Genomic DNA, 20395 nt, shown 5'->3' on the forward strand with positions numbered 1-20395 from the left:
CGTGCAAAAAACACACATGGTTATTGTACTATCAGGAGAGCGAATCAAATCATTTTGATTAGTTGTTGTTTATTTGTTCACATTTTATTTGCACAATCACACAACATTCTGTCCTGGATGGAAAACATTGGGTGTCAGAAACCAGCTCTGAGGAGCAGGGGCTGTGTTCACAAAGCTGCTAAGAACAATAAGAGCATTGGTTTAGGATTACAATTTAAGACTGAGGTGACACAATGCTCTGTGTGTTGATTGCACACTGAAACTAAACGTTTGCACAGATCAAGTCGCACAGAGCTAAAATCATCATGTTTTGCACACTTGAATGAATAAGTTAAGCTTACGCTACTCTGACTCACACAGACACGTCCTGTCTTAGATGTGAACTATAATACCATCAATTCTGGTTCAGAGTCCTTATTTTGATACCAAGCATGGATCCATATTGCTTTCAGTGATAGCTGGTCATTTCTGTTGCAGGTTTTTAGCCAGACTTTGGTTTTACATTCATCACTTCTGCGTTCTTGAGAACATTTAGAGAGTTTGCTCACATTCTTCACTCAAAGATATACATACATACAGCACAGAGTCGTATGAGATGATAATAGGTTCTCTAACGGGAAACCGCGACGCTGCAACGTGGAATGTTTGCAAACTACATGAGAGTCGATAAAGGTGCAGCTTCTCTCAGCTCCCATCAGGTCAGATCATGATAGTGTGGATGTCATTTTTCTTCCTATTTTACCTCTTTATAGTCTTTCGTTTGTCTGTTTCGACTTGCTTCCCAATCTGTTTGACCCCAGTGGGGCTGACCTGAGCTGGACTGTGTTCACCTAAGATGGCTACAATCAGGGCCTCCGGCGCTGTCACCCCGCTGCCTGGAGACACAGGACTGCGAGGGCTGAGGGGGCTGATGGTGGGGGACGGCACAGTGTCGGGGGAGACCAAGCGCTCCTTCTTAGCGGAAGAGCACGGCGAGCGGCTTCGTGATTGGCTCTCCTTGGAGCGAGGACACAGGCTGAGGCCCTGCAAGGCCGGGAGGGGGTTGGAGGACATCGCGGGGACGACTGGGCTGCGACTGCGGCGATGACGGTGATGCCTTTTGCCAGTTTTTGGGCTTGGACTGCGGGAGTTTGGAACCAGCAGAACCATGGTGCTGTCATCTTCAGAGCTGACATTGGAGCTGTCCGAGCGGCACACAGTGGGGCTGAGGACAGGCATCCTGATCTGTGGAGGGCCGAGGATTGAGGAGAAGGTAATTGTTAAAGGAAGTAAAGGTTTTAATCTCTTTGAATTTCTTCACAATTTGTTTTAGCCACAAACTTCAGTCTATTTTATGGGAACTTGTGTCAAAAAGTAGTTCTTAATTGTGAAGTGTAAAGGAAATTACACAGTCTTTTCAACATTTTTTTTTTTTACAAATAAAGGAGATATAGTATGCATGTATGTTGGGCACTATTACCTGCAATTACAGTTTCGGGTCTCTACAAGCTTTACTCATCTCCAGACTAAAAAAAATCTGTCAGTTCTTCTTTGTAAAATAGCTTAAGCTTTGTCAGTTTGGATGGAAAGTGCCTGTAAATGCCATTTTTTAAAGCCACTATTTGATTTATATCTAGACTTTGACTGAGATATTTTAACAAGAATAAGGTTTGATCAGAAGAAGAGCTGCAAAATATATTGAATGAAATCATCAGTATGTGCAACATCATAAGTGCAAAAGACTGCTTGGATGCAGTTTCTGGTTGTAACATTTCAGGGTCTGTCTGCCAATGATCTTTGTGGCCATTTGGACTGACTTTCATTTTCATTTATAGTAGATGTTAATGACTGAGATGCTAAGGAAAGACCATTGTGTTGATGGAAACGAAAAAAACAATTCTTAAAAACTCTGATCTGGTAAACAAGGCGAATAAATAAAACTATTTCAGTTATATTGGTTTTATGGTAATTTTGTCATTAAAATATTGTATCATATAGATGTAAAAAGTTGAATTGTTAAAACTTTGCTACCTGAACTGGCGAAGACAAACTGACGATGCTGTTCATGATATTACTGAAGTAACCCAGGACGTATTCACAGTCGTCTCTCGGCAGATCCTCTTCTGAGAACATCACCTATAAAAATGACCCCAGTCAGCTCTGAGTCAAATGTAACTTTAAAAGGAAGTCGTCTTCAGGAGCTGCAGTCCTCAACAAACCTGTGTGGCATGCTCTCCTTTGGCCCAGACGTACGCCTGATAATCCTTGTGATGCCTGAATCTCGCCTGTTCGGTGAGAAATGTGTTGGCAAAGCTTGGAAGACAAGTGTCAGTGTTTTGATATGAGAGTTTCTCTATGACCTACTTTGTATATTGCCACCCAGTCCCATGAACTGCGCTGATATGTTGAAGCAACAGTGAATCTGACTGTGGCGTCTGATGCTTTGCACCACTCCTTATTTACCTGCAGCTCCACCAGAGGTAGATCCACCCTGAATGGGAACTATAGTACGAAGGTTAAAATACACGAACTATAATCGCGAAAATGTGCTGTACTAAAAAGAGACGTGGCCTCACCTGCAGGGAGAACAGTGAGGAAACAGGCTTGTGGTCACTGATGGTGAAGCCCATGTGACTCTGATACTTATGCTGTATCACTTTAGTTGCTCCTCCCAACCAGGAAGTCAGACCCCGCTGCAAAGATGCATTGTGGGTAGGAACGGGGGAACCGGTGCGACGAAGGCGCCACAGGATGCGATCTGTCCAGGCGGGTTTTCTCTTCTTAGCACTGACGTATTTAAATACAAGGGCAGACATTATATTTTACAGAGAACAAAATGAATATGGGACTTAAATCAAGATCAGTCTTTACTTTTCCACTTTGAAACCCTAAATAATCTTAAAAAGTTATTTTCTGAATTTACATGTATGGATGGAAAAATCAAAACTCTGTTTTTAGGCAAATAAGGGATTGCTTTCTTGACAAAATATGTGATGTAAATATGAACTCTCTAGTAAAATATTGACTGATTATGTGTAGAAAAGACTTGCACAATCACTAAATGACTAAACATTGACAGAATATATGTCAGCAATATAAAGATCAAAGACCAATACTGACCAGTATTACCAGAGTAATGCTGGTCAGAATTGGAGCAGGAATTGCAACATCTACCTGAATCCTGCCAAAGTCTTAGTGTTGAGAATTACAGTTTTTGTCAAAAGTCAAGTCTTTCCTTCTTGTGATGAGTTACAGGCAGACTGGATATTGTTCTTTTAAATTCCTATGTAGGTTGCTGGTTTGCTAAGTCTTCAAGCTACTGCTCTAAGACATTTTTTTTAATTTATTCCTTCTCACTGGATACATTTGCCTACATATTTTCACATCGTAGACTCAAAATCAACCTCATTAATAGATTTTTCTGAAATCTCTTAATGAGATTTAAAAAAAAATCTTATTAAGGGTTTATTTTGGATAAATAAACTCTGTATGAGCAGACCTGGTGTCGTATGTGTGGGTTCCCACATCAAACTTGTATGTAGGTGGAAACTTGAGCGGTCCCTCCATGAAGCCCTCCAGGATGGACTCTGTGTTTTTAGCCATGTTGAGCTGGACAAAAAACAGAAAAAGAGAATGGCAGACCTTCTATTTCCTTTAATTAGAGCCATAGCTCCCTCTGCTGGCTGCAGTCAACAGACAACCCATCCAGAAGAATCCATGCTTCTGTTTTTGAATTATGAAGTTTCTTCACCTGATCCCGTTCCCATAGAAGAGGCAGCTTGCTGCTTTCAATGGCACATTTCACCACATGGATGTCGTAGTCTTCAATACGGAAATTTAGGTCCCCAAACCAAAACACAACACTGCAAACACAAAGAATAGTCTTGAAATACTTTTGCATCACAGATAATGGTGCTGTATTATTACGTAATATATAATTTTTTTATTAAAGTATGTCTTTGTTAAACTTATATCTCAGAAAGCAAGTTGATTTTTGCTTTTCTAATTCTTATTTGTTTTACTTTGCCTTTATTTTACCAAAAAAAGTCCATTAAATTAAGGTCTTTTCACAGTGTACTGCAAATACATTTTATGCAAATCATTGCATAAAATTCATACATCTTAAAAGTTATACAAGAACAAAATCAGATAAAAACTCCTAAGAGCATACAATTAACAGATCATAAAATAATTTAAAAGTGGTTTAAGAAAAGCAATTAAACTCTTCAGTTGAACAGTCACTAAGTGCATTTTCTTAACCCAAATAAAAACATTAATGTCTATAGACATAATCTAAGATTGTGGCCAATCGGCGATTTATCAACTACTGATGGTTTAACTGCAGATGAGGAAAATGTAAGTTTCCTGAGTGGTAATAAGTGGCTTGCTAAATGTATGAATAGCCAGACAGGGTAGTGAATTATTTTTTATTATTCATTACGCATGATTCCATTATGCCACTCTGGACATTTATTCCTTTGAGTTTAATTATTCTGAAGTCTAAATCTCCCCTGAGTTGTTTGTTATGTGTGTAGCTTCAGCATGTGGGAGAGTTGGCTGCAAAATAACCACGTGTAGGTGAGAGGAAAACAAAACTGACAAAACAATGATTCACAGCACCTTCACTTTGTAGAAACATTAAAGTCACTCCAAACTCCTTGTAAAAGAGGCGCTGTAAGTGGTTTTAAATGCTTTTAATGGGGGTAGACTTTTGTTTTCACTGTTGTTTTTTTGATAATACTAAACAAAAATAAAGTAATGAGAAATGCTTAGTACCCTGCTTCACTAATACCAGATTTGTAATTGATCTTTTTTTAATAATATCAAACTATTAAATGTACCGTTTAAGTATTATTAGTAATTCCTGTTTTTTGACAAATTTTTTAGCTAATCTATTTTACTCAGGTATGAGCAGCTCTGATTCTCTTTTTTTAGCCAACAATTGAAATTAGTTTTGTCTTGGAAATGTTTCTACTGGACATGATTTTTTTTTCATCCACACAATAATTGGATTGGCATTTATCCTTCCACTGACCTGATCTTTAATCCTTCAATCCTCAATCATCCAGCTCAAAGTCAGGTTTTTGATACCTTGTTTGGACACCTACTTATTATTACATACAATTTGCATCAGACAAAAACTGAATCTTTTTTTTTTTTACGTTAAAACTTTTCTCCAAATGGAGTGTGGGTTGTTCTTGAAAGTTCTCGCCAGGAAACTAAGTAGATTAAATGAACACTAACAATTTAGCCATTGATGAAAAGTTAAATATATAGTTAATGATTGAATCTGTATGCTGTGTAATTATTCCACCTGAATAAGCATGACTTATAGTTAAAACTACGCACTCATGGTCCAGGACGCCCGTGGCAGTCCCGCCTTCGAACTGCTGCTGCTGAAGGATGCTTTCAAAGTCTTCCATCCTCTGCTCCAAGTTCCTCATGTGAGCCGGCAGGTGACAGTTCAGAAAACACACCGGGTGGCCGAACACCGTCATTCTTGCACTCACGCCACCTTTATTCCCCTTTAAAACAACAAGAGAGTGTGTTTTAATAGAGACCTAAAGGACAACCAGAGCACATCAACCAGATCTGTGCTGGGGGATAAAGTGTTTCTATTTTTATTTATTTTTTTGTTTTTTGTTTGACATCAAACCACAGCATCACAGAGCCAGACAGCCTGCTGCTGCACTGACCTCAAAGAGAAGGTGACTGCACCAGCAGCAGCAGCAGCAGCAGCAGCCAGCGGGGGATGCTGACATCAACATGCACGGGAAGGTCACACACTGACATATTCACCCGCACGTGCATGCAGCTGCCGGCAGGACGGAGAACAGGCCCGACTTCTGTGTGCAGCCTAACCCCAAACCGATTTTGTGCATGGTCGCGGGGACACGTCGGCGTTCATACCCAGTATCCTCCGAGTCCCGTCCGTGTACTCTGGGTCTGCACGCCTCTGAGGAACGGAAAATGGCAGATTTTGGAAAAAACGAGCAGAAGCACTCCTTGCATTCGCTGTGACGCCACCTGGACAGATGAGGAAGGTGACAAAACACTCCATCACATTTTGTACAATCAGACAAAGAAGAATGTGGAGAGTGACGGATGCGCCTACTAAAACATATCCGAAGGGACTGAGCGTGTCCATACAAAGCTCACTCCACTGGTCTGAAAAAAGAACATCTTTCAGCCTCTTGTTTATCATTGAGTTAACCTCCTGGAGTCTGGATGGTGACAGAAGCAAGAAAATGTTTAAAACAACCAAAAACTGAACTTTAATTTGGAAAAAAAAAAAAAAAAGGACAGCGACTGTAGGGGGAGAGAACCACAGATGACTGAGTGGGCATCTACTGCTGTCGCGCTGGCACTGCTGAGTCGTCCACAAATACTCGCTTACCCGATGATAAACATGTCAATGCTCCCATCTGATACATTTGGTCCGAACAGAGACGTGATGTCATCTGGTGGGACGGCTGATCCCACGTTCCATGTGACGATGTACACCCTGACAAACGGATAGGAGCAAAGGGAACGCCGCATTAGACTCAAACACTTTTGTGTAGGTGAAAATGGGATATGAGCTGCAATGTAATCCTCAGAGGAAAAGCTTCCACGGGGGCTGATGCATAAGGTAAAAAAAAAAAAACACAATTAAGCACCTCAGCAAACATCATTGATGACTAAGTGCTAAGCACGTCTGTGTGTGTATGAGTATCCACATGGCTGAGTACTACCAGAGTCAGAAAAAAATGGATTGAGCTGAATATTTTATAAAATTGAACAGACGGGTGGCTGAATAAGCTCACACTTAAATGTCAACTTCAGCACTCATAATTCCCTTGGCTTTCTCGAACGGTAATTTAACTGTTCTGTTGTTAAAAGAGTGCAGCAACAATGAAAATTACCACTGGCAAACAAAAATACAGAGATAAATTTAATTAGCTTGAAAACTAAAAAAAAAAATGTCATGTTGAAAACCACAAACTTAAATTGAAGGTTTTGGGGATTTTATGTGACAGACCAAGACAAAGTAACACACAAATGTGAAGTGGAAGGGAAAAAATATAGTTCTTCTTTCTTTAATTTGTAGCAAAAAAAAAAAAGAATCTGAATGGTGTGGCATGCATTTTTATTCACCCCCTTTTTACGATGATAACCCTAAATAAAATCCAGCGCAAGTTGAAAAATGCATAATTATCAAACGGACTCCACGTTTCTGTAATGTGATCTCATTGTGAATTCATCTGTTCTGTGAAGGCAGAGCAGCACAGCAGGCAGGTCAGAAATCAAGACACTGAGAATTTGAAGCAGGTTTAGGTTATGAAACAACCTCCCACGTTTCAACCAACACACAGAGCCTTGTTCAGCCTAACTGGAAAAAAATACAATATATATATATATATATATATATTATATAAAGAAGAAGTCCTTTCTGTGACTCAATATTTCAAAATACTCTCTATGCCATTTAAGTAATTAAAACCCCTGATTTAAACTAATACGGCCAGGCAAGGTGAGAATACTTTTGCCAGGCTAAAGTAATCAATTTGCATTCAAGTTTAAATACAGTTACAATCCAACTGATTCAGGTTTTATACTCTTAATAGATGTTTGAAATATATATAAAAAACTACTTTATACAAATACAACAAATTTATTTAGTTTGTTATGCTTATTTTAGCACAACTAGGAGAAATTATATGTACAATGTATGTAATTGTAAGCACATAATTTTATATTTTTTAACAAATAAATTGGTTATCCTTATTTTGAAAAATAATATAGATATTTTTATGGTATTGAATGGACTGTTCACAATTGAAGAAGTTTCGAATTTCCCACGTAAAGAAATCCTGTGGGTGTAAAATGTGTGTTTGTCTCAGCTTGGGACCACTCTGTCTAAAGACCGACAACATTTACTGCTGGTGTAAACGAGCTACTGTGAGTTTGAACAGCTTATTCAAGCCGTCTTTGTTTATGAGCAAGGACTTCAGCTAAAGTGCCTGTGGGAAATCAGCCAAGCGGCTGTGACTGTTTCGGGTCCCTACGGCTCTTAGAGACATTTGCTGCTTTGATTCATGTGACACAGAGGACCACGCGTCAGTTTTCCTTCCAGACGAGCACCTGCTGCAAGGATCAGGAGAAAAACAATGGAAATGACTCAGCATGAGTGTTGCTGGTCTTACCTGAAGTCATTGTTCTCTCCTGCTGGCCCCTCAGACTGAGTCTGGCTCTGAGCCGCGCTCCCAGGCGAGGCGGTCTTCTGGGGCTGAGACTTCAGACTGGGTTTGTGACTCAAGCTTGGGGTCAGGTTGGGGCTAAGAGTTGGTTTAAGGTAAGGCTGCGGGCTCTGGGGGTTGATCAGAAGGAACGAGGGCTCTGACGAGGAATGCGGCAAGGCGTTACCGCTGTGAGGAGCCGGAATGCAAACAGGGATCAAATCTATTTCCTTAGACGATTCCAGTGGGACTTTGGCTGGCTTCGAGGCTGTTCTAGTTCCAAGAGCAGTCGGTCTGGGCCGACTTATGCTTGACAGTGGAGGAGTGAGTCGATCCTCCCCGGACTGCAGCCGGCCTGTCCCTTTGGTAGATGCCTGTGTGAGGTCCGGTCCTGACTGAGTCTTGAGCCTCTCCGATGGATTAAGTAGACGTGGCTCCGGGACGGCGGGTTGTGGAGGTAAAGCTGGACTCGCTCTGATCACTGCGCAGGGTCCAGGCAGCGTGCTGGGACCACAAGGGTCTGAGCCCAGCTGCTTCTTCGGAAGGCGATCCATCAGCCTGCAACAGGATGCAGAGAGCAGTTCTCAAAAAGAAAAGCCGTGCAACATTCAAAATGCATCGAAAATAATGTTAGTTTTTAAAGTCCTCACTGTTAGAAAATTGTTGTACAGTATCAGGATCAATTTTTAAATTAAGTTGTCAAACTCAAGGTCCGGGGGCCAAATCATAAAATCGCTTTTTATGTGGCTCTCTATTGTCTAAAGCAGTGGTCCCCAAACTACGGCCCGCGGGCCGGATCCGGCCCGCCTCCACATTTGGTCCGGCCTCCTGAACAATACCAGAGAGCATTTTGATTTTTTTTCATATACCGTATTTTCTGGACTTTTTTCCTAAGCTTTGAACCATGCGGCTTATATGAAGATTTTTCTTCAACCACTCTTTAGCAGGAAGTGAATCATTGGAAGTCAAAATTGGAAATAAAAGAAGAACGCGCCCATTAAAACGGAATTAGGTTTTAATAAGGAATTGAAATTTGAGACTGTTGTTGATCAGTTAAATAGCATTGAGGGAAAAAGAAGATTTTTTTGTTTTTTGAAATAATACTGGGATCATTATGAGAATTTGAGGTATAGATATTAGGATCCAATAGAAGAAGAAGAAGAAAGCGCTCATGTTCATTTAGCACATGCTAGTAGCAACACAAAGGATCAGGGCTTTTACTGTTACAGTTACCGTTCGGAAACTACCGTAATCAGTTCAGTTAAATATAAACTTGGCAACTTTTTCTTTTTCAACCATAATAAATGTGATATTCAATTGACCTGTTATGACTCATATTTTGGGTGTCCGCCCCCCTCTGTTGCTGCTGCATCGTTGTGGAAAACCTGGAGCGGCAGAGATATCTGAGGCTTACAGCCCGTCTTTCTGTATACTGTATGTGTATGTTTACTGTTTTTTTTTTTTTTAATCTTTGGGGGTGCAGTTTATTGTCTGGAAAATACAGTATTTGTTTAATAAATAGTGTTATTTCCTGGATTTTTTTCTGAGAAGAACCCAGAGAGGGTTATTTGATTGTGCTTTCTGGAAAACAACAAATTTTTACATTTAGGCACTCCTGTAATCGTCACACTTTTTCTGTTACAAACTGACTCCGGCCCCCCACCAGAGAAGGGAAAAGTTTTGTGGTCCTCACAGGAAAATGTTTGGGGACCCCTGGTCTAAAGGCACACATTTATAAAGCCTTTAGGGTAACAGTTATGTGTGTAAATAATAATTTATCAATCAAATCAAAGCAGCCTCCATCTGTAAGTTACCAAATTACATCAATATGGAAAAATGTTCAATATGATTTAACTTCAAGAGTTACTCACTGAGACTATTCATTCATGTTTGAATGGTTTCTTAAGTGCAACCAGCCCAATGAAGAACTTCATAATTCTGACATGGTCCGAAATGAAAATGAGTTTGACACCCCTGGACCAGAAGTAGTGCATGATCACAAAGTGGAAGAGGAAATTAAATGATGCATTATTTTAAAAATTATTTTTACAAACACAAATCCAAAGTGGTGTGCTGTGCAGACATGCTCACCGACTTTTGGGTTATTACTTTAAAGAACTGGAATATACTGCAATTAAACCTGCAAAATTAAACCAGCTTTATCCATCAACAGACTGGATGACGTTTGTTCATGTTTTAACAAACCTCTGAGGAAATCGCAGAGCAGTTGGGTTTATTCTGTAATGGATTACTGACCATATCACTGCATAACTGCGCTGTAGCTAACTTTTTTTCTTTTTTTGTCTTACCTTTTTAACTGCAGTTAAATTTCCTGGTGATGCTCATTAACCATTGACCCCTTCCCAGATGGAGTGTATTATGTTTGCATAAGTGAAAGTTGCATTACAGTGCTGCTTATAATAGTCCACTTCAAAGCATGTCAGACAGGCTGCTGCAGGTCACAAGGAAGATAGATTACATTAAAGGAGGGCAGCAGACCTACCTCCATTTTACTGTCTGTGAGCCCAACACAGAAATCATACACCTCTCCTTCAATTATTCAACATATGCAAACGTGTCTCTCCGTCAAACAGAGAAACTCAGCTCCTAACATTGCAGAACGAGTTAATAGTGACCAGACACGTTTGGATTCACTTTCAAAGTCAAAACTTTCACAGCCAGCATGAAGTCGGCCTTATTTAATATTCCAACCCCGTGAGTCTGCAAGTCTGTACAGCAGGTTTATGTTACAAGACGACGGAAACGTGAGACAACATAAACTGGAACAGTGAGCAGTGGGCATAAAATCAAATCTTACCTTTTGTGCGTATTTTTAAGTCCAAGGTGAACCACAAGGGTGATATCACGAAGGAACTGAAAAGAACATGAATCTCGGTTTTCTCTCCTAGCACACACCGACCAAAGACACCAGACTGTCACCAACAAGCCGGGATCGATTAACGGACCGGACGCAGCCCGCAGCAGGTCGAACCTGTCGGTTCCGTTGACAGCCGACGTCTCGTCACGGCGCAGTCAGGACAGAGAGCCGTCACGCGTCGTGCGCCCGAACCCTTTGCATGTTGATAATTTGTGCTACATTAATAAAACAGATCACAAAAAAACAAAACGCTGAATCCACACTGCATCACCTTGATCCTGCACGCTGTCTGAGTTGGTCGCAGCATCACGGCTGTACCTCCACCTCACCGACCCGGCTGCACCTCTCCATCCTCCCTCCCTCCCTCCCTCCCTCCACGGCTGCTGGGGGCGGGCAGAACAGGGTAGAGAAATTTAAAGCTGCCAAAGTACAGCCGGACAGAAATAACAGTGCATCTGTCCTGCGGGTGACGAATTAATCCGATAACTGTGCGTCACTGAAAGGCAGCATCGATCAACATCATCAATAAACTATGATTACTTGCTTCGGATATAGTAGTGGTACGAACCTTCTGAGCTCCTATATTTAAACGAGCACTTTTGATCATAACAATCTGCAACATTAAAACAAAATGTGCTTTATTCCCGTATGTTGGTTGGCAACATATTGATCATCGTTCTGCTCAAATCACAAGGGCAACTTATGTTGTTGGGGGTTGTTGTTCTGATGCCCCAAATGGCAATTTAATACTTCAGCGCTGACAATCTATAAAACTGTGCAAACATTCCTCAAGTTTAATTCAAACTGTTTAAGATGTAAATAAAGAACAAAGGGAGTGGAGACAAAAATTGCATTTATATAAGTTAATGATCAATATTATGTAGAAATATCTCTGGACATGCATGAAATGCATTGATAAATTGGAGTGGAATCAGGATTTCTGTTATTAGTAGCTTTATAATGAGCATGTAATGATTCCAGTTTTCTATTTTTTTATATTCTAGAATACTTTGGTTATATTACATTTCACCCGCAATTAAATGCACAAAATATTTTAATGAATCAAAGTGTCTGACTTTTATGGAAAATAGATCTGTAAATAATTCTCCAAATTATTCTCCAAAAAAAAAAAAAAAAAAAAAAAAAGGGAGGAGGGGAAAAGGCTTTAATTTTAATCTATTAAATGCCTCACTTCATCAAAACTTGCACCAAAACAACTTAATTTTTTATTTTTTTTGCATCAACCCAATTTATGCTTATTGTACAGCCACAATTTAAATGCTCTGAGGAATCAAAGATGAACTGGAGAAATCTAGGGTGTTAAAACAAGGTTTTAATGTCAGAGACACATTTTAACTGTCTGGCTAAGCATATTTTAAAATGCTTCATGTTTACTGTCTAAAACCGAGGACAATAGATTTAATAATTAATTTAATTAATTATGTATACAATTTTATTATTATTATTATTTTTTTTTTATTATTATTTATTTATTTTTTTTTTTATTATTATTATTATTATTTAACAGTGTGTTTTATTTTAAAACCTTGAGTCATTTTCAATAGTGGTAAAGCAGTTAAAAATTTTTTTAAAAATTCAAGATAGTTTTACAGAAAACATAACTCATATTCATCTGTAAGCATATATGCACATAAAAAACTGAGCCGTATGAATTACACTTTTTACTCCACAGCATTGGGACAATGCAGTCTATAGATTCCATGCCAAAGGTTATGGGAAAAATATAATTTTTCTTCATTGTTTTTGCAGGAAAAAAAAAAGCAAGTTGCATAATGAAATAAGTATATATTTAACTGACGCACAGACTGCAGCGAGTCCTGGACAACATCATCATCATCATCATCATCATCATCATCATCATCATCATCATCATCATCATCATCATCATCATCATCATCATCATCATCATCATCATCATCANCATCATCATCATCATCATCATCATCATCATCATCATCATCATCATCATCATCATCATCATCATCATCATCATCATCATCATCATCATCATCATCACGAAGGTCATGCTCAGACTCACAGTGGGATTAATGCAGATGTGTAATCTCAGAGGAATGAACTGACCCTAAGCACCAGCTGTTCTCTTAAATCACACAGACAGCAACAATTTCCTGCAAACTAATACCAACCATTTGTCACCGCTCGTTCACAGTGAAATGGCTCCGATCGAATGGTAAATATTTATCCGGACACGATCACAAAGTCGTCCTTTTGACCTCAGTTTTCTCTCGGTGTGTTTATCTGGAAAGATCACGGTGACTCGTGGGCTCTCGGAGGCTTATGGGCGCTTCTTGGTTTTGACGAGCCCCTTCTCCACCAGGCAGCGGTAAAACTCCTGGATGTATGTGTACACACACTTCCAGTCGGGCTCCTTCATCCGCACCAAGTCCTCAGCATCCAGCAGAGGAGGGCAGCCTGCCAGCCTCCTGAGGACAGGACGTCAGCACAGATAACTCAGACAATGCGCTCCCAGAAGACTACATTTATTCTTGGTTCACTCTAAGAGATGAGAGCTCACTCTGCAGTGCTGAAAGCCAGCTGGAAGTTGTCCCTGGGCTTGTAGGGGTTCAGGGTGGAGTATTCGAACGCGTCGGGGTAAAATCGGTGCACCAAGGCGCAGAAGGCGATGCCGTCTTTCCAACTGGAGGAGAAGTTCTGGATGTCTACCCCCTGTTTGAGCCGCACGCAAGAGAGAGAGGAACCGGTTTTCAAGAGCCCTGGCCAAATGGGATTCAGGGACAGGACTGTGCACAGTTCATATGGGCAATAAATCAGAGCAAAAGCTAGCTGGATGGAGGTTTACCTCATATGGCTCTGTTTTGGCTCTGCACCAGTCCAGAAGCATTTGTTTGACATTTTTAGCGTTGGGTGATTCAGCAAAGGAACATTTCTGGGCTGAGACAGCAGCAGGACCGGCCCTGCAGAGGAGAGGAGACAGAAAAACAGCCATTAATTATCTCACTTTCAAAGAAGAGGAAGCAGAAATGCCATATGTTGACAATTATGTTGCAAAACTAATCTAATTTCTCATGTCTCTCACCTGCCTGAGCTCTTGCCGATTGGAGTGGAGGACGACGGCTGACCTGCTGACTCTGAAACCACGACAGATTTATTTTCAGCGACGATGTAAAGCAGAAAGCAGCGACATCAGAGAGTCAGACTTACTGTTCACCGACGGCTGCTGGTTCACGGATGCTCTTCCGACGCCGACTGCTCCTCCAGTCGTCCCTCCTTTATTCAAGCCCTGCTGTTTCAGGTCTTGCTGCCTCACCCCGCGCTCCTGCTCCCGTTTTTCTGATCGGAAAAGTTGAACTCAGAAAAGCTTGGTGTGCATACCCCAAAATGAAATCCAAGCTCATCGACGACCTTCAGAGGTGTCCTTTGAAGGCCTCAGAGGTTTGTTAGAAAACATTAGATGACAACAGCAACATAATGAGCAAAGCAGACAAGTCAGGGAGAGAAAATAAATCAGAGAAGCAGGTGAAGTCCGTGTTAACTCTAGAGGAGCTGCAAAGATCCTCGGACCTAGTGAGAAATTCGACTAACAGGATAAATATGGATAATTCTTTCCCCATATAGAAGGGTGAAGTTGATAGAAAGTGAAAAGAAATCCCCTTTGAGACTGGGTTGGAGTTGCTTTTTCCAGCTGTACGATGACTGATGAGTTTAGATAAATGCATGTTTATGTGCTGGAAGGGCCCAGTCAAAGTCCAGACTTAAATTAAGAGGAGAATCTGTGGCAAGACTTGAAACTTGCGACACGAGAAGGAAGGACTGTAAACCAACTTCTTTAACAGATCGACTTGCTTTAGCTTGTGGCTTTTATCCTTCATCATTCAGTGAAGGCCACAAGATGAATAAATCAGGTTTCTAAGTGTTTCAAATGTCACTGAAGTCTCATCAGATCGTCTTCATGCACCAAGCAGATGAAGCCAGTCAAAAAATGTACAATGCTGGTAGGGACACTCCAAAAGACCTGCAGCCAAACATGTTTCAAAAAAGTACTGACTCAAGTGACTACGATACAAATAAACAACAAACCTGTTGGATTTTAACTTGTGCTTGTATGATTTTTACCTCTCTTTTTCTTGAGCAGATCCCTCAGAGCAGCTCGAATCATCCGCCTCTCTTCAAAATCTGCTGCACTGTCCAGCTGCAAGCGGAAAACAGACGCTAAATGACTACATTTTTTTCAAGTTTACCCAAAGAAAAATCGAGTGTTGCCGCTAGCTAAAGGATAAAAAGATAGAATGTAATAATAGTCTCCCAATAATGCCAGGAACTCAGTATTTGCATGAATGTAGTGTCATTTTTTTATGGGCTCACCATTTTGTTGAGAACATCTTCATCCTCAACAGAGGCCAGTTTCTCACTGGTCAACGGTGTTGACCCTTCATTTTTTGACTCCATGTCTTATTAGAGAACCTGGTTGGCTGACATAATAAAACAAATATGTAAACAAACACATTTCTGAATGATATCTTAGTGACAAGGACGAAAACAAAGCCGAAGGCGCCTTTCTGTCATGTAAAAGAAGAGAAATCCAAAATATCCTAACTTGCCCAAATTCCGATTATTTTTTGTGTTCATTTCTAGCTGAAATATGTACAGCAGCTTAAAAATGAGCAGCTGTGTGACAAATTATTAGTCCAACTGAAGCGCCTCTTATTGCAGCAGAGCAACTGCACTAAACAAGAGCCTTCAACATGGACAAATATAGTAATGCTATGGAAGAAGCTGGTTAAAACAATCTGATAGCAGAACTAAACAACATGTCGCGAGTCTGACAAAATATTTTAAGCTTGATGTCACAAAATGAGGAGAACAACATGGTAGCATGTAAAAAAAATGTAATATTTGAATAGGAAAATCATTGTGGTTAGGTGTCTGGTGCAACTCACCTGTTATCAGGATGCAAACCAGCTCCTCTGATGACAGAGTTCTGGATGCAACACTCCCGTCTCGCTTTCTTTCTCCTCTGTTAAACCTTGTGCAGAAGATCACAACTTACGTCTCAGTGTTTCATAAAGATGCTTGTTCCGGGGAGAGAGAGTTCAGATTGCTTATGTGAACCTCCCAAAAAAGGATAAAGGAGAAGGAGGAGGAAACCCTCTGAATTCCTCCATCTTTGTCATCTCCACCACTGAATCTTTGCTCCTCCTGTCACAGGATCCAGGATGATGCAATGCCAAAGATATCAGGAATCTCTTCAGATCAGTGTTTTAATGTTTTTGCATGAATCCTTTTAAGTGCAATTTACCTTCAGAGTGCAGCAGCGGTATGGGATGTGAAGGGTTAACAGGGACAAAAAGTGAGGAGCACTGCCTTATTCAGGCAAAAGGCTGAACAGGGACTTTGTTTACAGAAGTGGAGGAATCTTTAGGCGGACGGACAGAGCACATATTTGGAATTCAAACACGGACATCTGCCGGGAAACATCGGTAAAATATAAAACATCAGCAGAGATTGTTTAGTGGTTTAAAAGTTAAGGGACATTCAGGCATCAGGATAGTATCTGAATCAGATAAACTGCGCCATCTAGTGTTGACCTCGTAGAACTGTTGAAGTATTTTCTGTTTTCAGAGAGCCTGACTTTGCTTTCCTGAAAACCTCAGGGGTGGGAAACCATCTCGGTTTCACACAGAGCGAGGCAGTGGCAGAACTTCAGGCTTTAATATCCAAATAATATGTATGGAAATTAGAAAATGACATATTACAGCAGCTTGCAGCCGATTCATGTCAGAAAATCACAACTCAAATATCTAATTACCTACAACTATCTGATAATGTTCTGGTGTGATATTATTTAAAGCAATTAACCTTTAACTAACAGTCACCATACCTGCCTTGACAAATAAACAGAATAAATAAATGAGCTGGATGGGTTTGGTTTTTATTTTATCCAGAAATACAAATCTTAAAAGTGTGGTGTGCATTTGCATTTATCTCTACCCTAGTCAGTCCTTAGTAGAAACATCAAAGACTGCATTTAGTTTCACAACTATGACTACAAATTTCACAAGCTCAGTCAGGAAGCATTTGCTCGTTACAGATTGTCAATTATATTTTTCAGTAGGTAACGACTTTGACTAGGCCACTCTTAAACATGAGTACACTATGATCTGTTTTATTGTAGCTCTAAGCTATGCTTACAGACTTTAACCTCCAATTCCATGTTTTAATTCTGCTGTGCATTTCAACACAGAAAAATGTAATTAACTTTTTTCTGCCTTGTGGCATCAATTTCAACTAAATGATGACTCGTTTGCTACATATCCAACTTACCTATCAATTTACGAAGCCATGTAATTTTTTTTTTTTTTAAGCCAAAGAGTGAACATACTTCAAAGTTCACCTAAAACAAACCAAAAGAATTCATTCACACCAAATTAGTGATGAGGGACTTGAGCTCCTTTATTTGTTATTCCAGTCCACGTGATTTGTTTATTTTTCCTCATCTGCAGGATGTCCAAATAAGGCATGAGGCAAAGATGGTTCATTCTTTAAGCAGTCGAGTTCAAACCAGCCATTAAGGGCTACAAAATACATAAATATAATAAAATAATTATTTACATCCATCAAGCTTTGCACTCAAAAACAGATATGTACAAAATGAACCATAGGCTTTAAAAGCAGAAACACTGCAACCTGTCAGTGCAACACAAGCATCCTCCCACAAACTGTTATCCATTCAACATAATATTAATAAAAACAGATTTTGTCCTTGATATGTAACTGTATTAGATTCTATGCAACATTGTATCGAAATTTTTGAATGTTACTGATTGAATATTGAGCTCCAGTGTCTTGTTAAACAGCTGAGACATACAGGGAAACCAATGGAAATGTGTTACATGTACAGAATCATTGCATGTTTTGCATATATAAAATAAATAAAGACAATTTTTAAACTGAATTAGGGCTATAAAGAAACAACGGTCCTACATTTTTTATATCTTCATTATTGTGATAAATGTATTTGTAAATGGCACCCTGGCAATAAAAATATGTATTTTTTTCGTAGGCAAAACATAATGAAATTGTGACGGGATGTTTTTTTTTTTTTATATATATATATATATAAATATATCGTGAAGTTACTTTGTAGGATCTCAAACTCTGAACAACAACAGCAACAAGGAGCCACTGACACAGCTTGTAAAACAACATAAAGTAAATATTTGGCATACCAAACATGCTGAATTCAGAGTGGATCGCATGCAGTCTGGATGCTTTCACATAACAGAGAGCTTAGAAAGAGACAAATGGTTACTAGTGTTAACTGACACTTGAAGAAAGCCTACAGCATTTTCAGCCAATGTTTGCCGAGATGCTCATAATAAAAAAAAAAAATCTATATTTTCTTTTCAAACTCCCTAAAAAGAAGCATCAGTGAAAAGAATAGAGCTAAAAAGAAACATCATTCTTCTTTTTCTTGACCTTTTCCACAGGAGGAAGACGAGCTAAAGTTGAGCGACGCTCCTTAGAGAACTTGTGACACTAATTATCAAAGTACGCTAAGAGGAAGACGATGTGCCGCTCATAATTGGACCAACCCAACAGAGACTTCTCGAGAACACAATGTAGGGCTTCAAGTGGGGAGTTACGGAAAGGTTCATAGCGGAGAACAAAACACACAGCCTCGGCCTCTTAGTGAGTATGTGCTTCAGTGGAAAAGAGGCGACTCATTGCACCGAACGTTTCAGCTCAACAACAACCCGGCTCCTGCTTTACGCAACAACAACAACAAAAAAGCTGCCATAAAACCTCAGCCCCTGTCCAAAATGGAACAAGGCAACAGTACCATAAATATAGCTTCTTAATACAAACTTGAGTTTAATCAGATGCGGGGCAAAAGTGCTTCCAGAGTCTCTACAAACCTGACCAACCATCCCCGAGAACACTGATTACAGCCCTGTGGAGCTGACAATGCTTTTCACAGTGGAGTAGTGTGAGAGACAGAGTCTGTAACTTCAGCGGCACCAAACCGTTCGGTGTACTCATGCATGCATGAAGCTCTATAGGCTGGATGAGAAATTGATCTGAACCTTTTCCATGGAGGGTCATGGTGTTTTTTTTTTTCCTGTGCAGACTCTAATTCTGTCAAGAACATGAATGAGTTGGCACAGGGAAGGAAGGAAATGTTCCGTCACTTACATGACACAAATTACAGTGTATCCAGTAATTATTTTTCTTCATTTTCTTTATACTTTCAGATCAGTCCATTTTCTCTTTCCCATCCACTCTTTGTGGATGATTTGTTTTCTCAAACTCCTCCTCCTTAACCGAATCCCCCCCAGACTCGGATTCAAAATCGGTCTCTTCGGGCTTAGCCTTGCGCGCGTCCATGCAGCTAACGATGAACTCGGAGTTCTGATAGATGAGCATGCCGGACAGCGTCAGCACGGCGCCGGCGCAGCTGAGCGCGGACAGCTCGCTGCCGAACAGCAGCTGGGACAGCAGCAGGTTGCCGACCACGTTCAGGTTGCCCAGGATGTGCAGGGTGACGGCCGAGGTGAGCGTGATGACGCAACAGCTGGCCAGGTTGTACATGACCGAGCCCAGGCAGCTGAGCAGGATGAAGACCCACAGGTGGCGGTCATAATGCAGCGGCGACTCCAGCATGGCCCAATTCTCCAAGGCCAGAGCGGCCACAGCCAGGATGCAGAAGCTGGGAATGGACATCAAGTAGAGCAGGAAGACGGAGTTGATCTTCTCCTCCTGAAGTAAAATGCCTAAAATAAAAAAAGAAAGAAATTAAAAACCTCTGACTCCACACACATGTACATATATGAGCTTGGGTTACATCTCCTCCTTAATCTAAAGTAGCGGTTCCCAACGTGGGCGGTACCGCCCCCCAGGGGCCGTTCAGAGGACGGCAGGGGGCGCTGGGACTTGGTAAAACTGCATTGTGTAACATAAAATCATGCTTGGCTGCAACTGTATCAATGGCAGCTTTACTTCTATTCAGTGTTTGTAGCTTCTTGGCGCAGCTCCTCTCCTGCTACTGGTAGCTTCACCGTGTGAGTTCAGCATTACACCGGCTGATGACGTTGCTATGATCGACTTTGTCTGGTATTTTTGTACATATGTTTTGCCAGTTCTCTGATCATGTCAAAGCAGCAACTTATATTAAAAAGTGTTTTATTTCCGTTTGAAAGCTGCCCGCTTCCATGGAAGAACAACAGAAAATCGCTCTTATAAACATGTAATTACTAAAATCACGATACCCTCACTTTGTATCCCTCTGAAAAATTAACCCATTTAAATAAAGAAATCC

General features: G+C 40.5%; 3 protein-coding genes across 6 annotated transcripts in view; all 3 read right to left on the reverse strand.

Annotated features, from left to right (window-relative positions):
• Positions 1-49: 49 nt before the first annotated feature.
• On the reverse strand, positions 50-11537 carry inpp5ja (inositol polyphosphate-5-phosphatase Ja). 2 transcript variants are annotated; one of them, XM_017307782.1, is made up of 14 exons: positions 11348-11537; positions 11017-11269; positions 8166-8756; positions 6377-6484; positions 6095-6203; positions 5890-6006; positions 5329-5504; positions 3731-3842; positions 3479-3588; positions 2556-2766; positions 2344-2481; positions 2199-2264; positions 2011-2115; positions 50-1224 (listed from the first exon to the last, which is right to left on the reverse strand). In XM_017307782.1, the coding sequence occupies exons 3-14, from the start codon at positions 8750-8752 to the stop codon at positions 739-741; spliced, it is 2325 nt and encodes a 774-aa protein (XP_017163271.1). In that variant the 5' UTR covers positions 8753-8756; positions 11017-11269; positions 11348-11537; the 3' UTR covers positions 50-738. The 2 variants fall into 2 exon arrangements, with proteins under 2 accessions (XP_017163271.1, XP_008422331.1); XM_008424109.2 differs by having other exon boundaries at positions 11017-11537.
• Positions 11538-13036: 1499 nt separating this feature from the next.
• Positions 13037-16886, reverse strand: smtna (smoothelin a). Its single transcript, XM_008424111.2, has 8 exons — positions 16017-16886; positions 15442-15548; positions 15193-15268; positions 14281-14409; positions 14156-14207; positions 13919-14033; positions 13634-13785; positions 13037-13541 (listed from the first exon to the last, which is right to left on the reverse strand). Exons 2-8 carry the CDS (start codon positions 15523-15525, stop codon positions 13394-13396), a joined length of 756 nt encoding a protein of 251 aa, XP_008422333.1. The 5' UTR covers positions 15526-15548; positions 16017-16886; the 3' UTR covers positions 13037-13393.
• Positions 16887-17508: 622 nt separating this feature from the next.
• The window catches only part of slc35e4 (solute carrier family 35 member E4), a 9780-nt gene continuing 6893 nt past the window's right edge, over positions 17509-20395 (reverse strand). For all 3 annotated transcript variants that reach the window (XM_008424114.2, XM_008424113.2, XM_008424112.2), the window contains one exon: positions 17509-19850. In XM_008424114.2, coding sequence (XP_008422336.1) covers positions 19333-19850 — 518 coding nt within the window. In that variant the 3' untranslated portion in view covers positions 17509-19332. The remainder of the gene's footprint in view (positions 19851-20395) is intronic.

The sequence above is a fragment of the Poecilia reticulata genome, linkage group LG12 (genome assembly GCF_000633615.1).
Source record: "Poecilia reticulata strain Guanapo linkage group LG12, Guppy_female_1.0+MT, whole genome shotgun sequence".
In the NCBI taxonomy this organism is placed as follows: domain Eukaryota; kingdom Metazoa; phylum Chordata; class Actinopteri; order Cyprinodontiformes; family Poeciliidae; genus Poecilia; species Poecilia reticulata.

Bases quoted from the DNA above. Each gene is read 5' to 3' on its own strand.
- inpp5ja (XM_017307782.1), bottom strand. From the start codon at position 8,752: ATGGATCGCCTTCCGAAGAAGCAGCTGGGCTCAGACCCTTGTGGTCCC. The intron at 3,843-5,328 runs GTGCGTAGTTTT...TTGTGTTTGCAG, and splicing joins ACGGGCGTCCTGGACCATGA to TGTTGTGTTTTGGTTTGGGG. The intron at 2,116-2,198 runs GTTTGTTGAGGA...TCATTTTTATAG, and splicing joins AAGGAGAGCATGCCACACAG to GTGATGTTCTCAGAAGAGGA.
- smtna (XM_008424111.2), bottom strand. From the start codon at position 15,525: ATGGAGTCAAAAAATGAAGGGTCAACACCGTTGACCAGTGAGAAACTG. The intron at 13,786-13,918 runs GTAAACCTCCAT...CGGCTCAAACAG, and splicing joins CCAAAACAGAGCCATATGAG to GGGGTAGACATCCAGAACTT. The intron at 13,542-13,633 runs GTGAGCTCTCAT...TCCTGTCCTCAG, and splicing joins CTGGCTTTCAGCACTGCAGA to GAGGCTGGCAGGCTGCCCTC.